At 47.2% G+C, this 2324-nt stretch overlaps 2 protein-coding genes across 2 annotated transcripts; both read left to right on the top strand.

Moving 5' to 3' along the window:
• Positions 1-64: 64 nt before the first annotated feature.
• LOC105562261 lies at positions 65-779 on the top strand (the record flags this gene model as incomplete). The annotated part of the gene is made up of 1 exon (XM_012012972.1): positions 65-779. A coding segment is annotated over one exon (715 nt), but the record flags the coding sequence as incomplete, so codon positions are not given.
• An 87-nt stretch (positions 780-866) lies between these two features.
• Positions 867-2309, top strand: LOC105562254 (the record flags this gene model as incomplete). Its single annotated transcript, XM_012012960.1, has 1 exon — positions 867-2309. A coding segment is annotated over exon 1 (1443 nt), but the record flags the coding sequence as incomplete, so codon positions are not given.
• Between the last annotated feature and the right edge of the window lie 15 nt (positions 2310-2324).

Here is a 2324-nt window from a genome sequence, read left to right as displayed (position 1 = left end):
TGGAGTTAATTCAACTGCTGAAACAAGGAGGCTTCGATCTGCACAAATGGGCTTCCAATTGCAGGAATGTAGCTCACGGTCACTCCGACGTTGTAGATCTCATCAAGACAAATAAGCAACAGATACTAGGACTGGTCTGGGAAACGCAAACAGATGAATTTATCATCTCCTGGAACATCTCTGATTCGAAGGAGACCCACACTAAGAGGGAGCTTCTTGCGGAAATAATGAGGCTCTACGACCCGCTAGGCATATGCGCACCCATGATCTTCAGGGCAAAGTGCATACTGCAGGAACTTTGGAAGGTGCCTAACGTACAATGGGATGACTCGTTACCGGATTCAATACAAAGGGATTGGAATAGATTCCGCAAGCAGGTTACGGGTGAAATACAAATACCTCGATGCATTCGTCCGCCATCATCCAACCAATTTGAACTACACGGATTTGGAGATGCATCTGAACTCGGATATGGATGTTGTATATATGTCCAAGCTCTCTTCGAAGAGCAAACCGTAACCACACGACTGCTATGCGCCAAATCGCGGGTAGCACCGTTAAAGAAATCAACTATTCCACGGCTGGAACTTTCAGCAGCCTTAATTTTGGCCGAGTTGACACAAAGGGTAAAGTTGGCGATGAAATTGCATTTTCGGAAGGTTATACTATGGACTGATTCAACCATCACGTGGCATCGAATTCAGTCGGATCCATCGCGATTCTCCACATTCGTCGCTAACCGAGTCATGAGAATTCAGGAATTATCAGCTCCGGAATAATGGAGGCACGTTCCTGGAGAATTAAACCCAGCAGATATAGTTTCCCGAGGATGTTTGCCGAACGCGCTAAGGGATTGCGAGACATGGATGCACGGGCCGAAATTCTTACAAGGGGATACAAGTTGTTGGCCTAACAACGTTTTACATCAAGATGACAGCGAAACCGTAGCGGATCCGGAGGTGAAGCTGACATCCAAGTCTATTGTATGCAACATTGGTTCAAGCGATCCACTAACGTCCAGATATTCCAATCTTAATCGACTGCTGAGAGTGACGTCATGGATTTTACGATTCATCAACAATGTTCGAGGATCGTCCACATCTAAGGTTCTAGGACAACTACAAGCATCAGAGTTATCCAAGGCTCTCGAGGTATTAGTACGGCAGGCACAAAGGAAGGATTTCGAAAGGGAAATTAATCTATTAACAACCGGCGCAGAACTCCGCAACAACAGTTATCTAACGCATTTACGACCTTTCTTAGATGACAACAGCGTCTTACGAGTAAACGGAAGATTGCATAATGCAGATATAAACGAGGATCAACGGCACCCAATGTTGCTATCAAGCAAAAATCCACTCAGTACACTTCTTGCGCGACATCATCATGCGTCCAATTTACATGCGGGTCCTCAAGCACTGTTATACTCCCTGCGTCAACAATTTTGGATTTTAGGAGGACGGAATTTATCGCGAAGGATCGTGCACGAGTGTGTAAGGTGTTTTCGAGCGAGGCCCAAGTTCATCCACCAATTGATGGGTCAGCTACCTCCTGCCAGAGTCAATCAGACTCGCCCATTTTCAAAGGTAGGCGTGGACTTTTGCGGACCATTTATCTGTAAGCCAAGGGTTCGCAGCAAGGCCTTACTCAAAACCTACATTTCGGTCTTCGTCTGTTTTGTGACCAAGGCGATCCACCTGGAGGTGGTCACAGATCTAACTACGGAGGCGTTCCTTGCGGCGCTCAGGCGCTTTATCTCTCGTAGAGGGCGATGCTCAGATATCTACAGTGACAATGCAACTAACTTTGTAGGAGCAGATCGCTCACTCCAGGAACTGAAGAATCTGTTCGAAACTCAACGTCACCAAACAACTTTGCACAACGCTTGCTCCGAGGAGGGCATAACTTGGCACACCATACCACCCAATTCGCCTCATTTTGGTGGATTATGGGAGGCTGCCGTCAAGGCTGCTAAGCACCATCTTAAACGTGCATTGGGCTCGATGTCTTTCACCACCGAAGAGCTTAATACCGTAGTAATTCAGACTGAGGCTTGCCTGAACTCGCCGATCACACCTATGTCTACTGATCCAGCGGACTTAGAAGCTCTCACGCCAGGGCATTTTCTGGTCGGAGCTCCTTTAAATGCTCTGCCGGAACCAGATTTGACGGATATCAACCTAAACTGGCTGTCGAGATGGCAACGATTGCAACAGCAGCTGCAATTATTCTGGAGAAGATGGTCGACGGAATACCTCTCGGAACTGCATTCCCGTGCCAAATGGAACCGGAAGCGAGACAACATAAACGTAGGAACGATGGTA

This window comes from Vollenhovia emeryi, unplaced genomic scaffold (genome assembly GCF_000949405.1).
Source record: "Vollenhovia emeryi isolate VEMERY1.0 unplaced genomic scaffold, V.emery_V1.0 DF944973.1, whole genome shotgun sequence".
Taxonomy (NCBI): Eukaryota; Metazoa; Arthropoda; class Insecta; order Hymenoptera; family Formicidae; genus Vollenhovia; species Vollenhovia emeryi.
The sequence above is the reverse complement of the archived record's forward strand: the minus strand, read 5'-3'. Positions and strand labels throughout refer to the sequence as shown.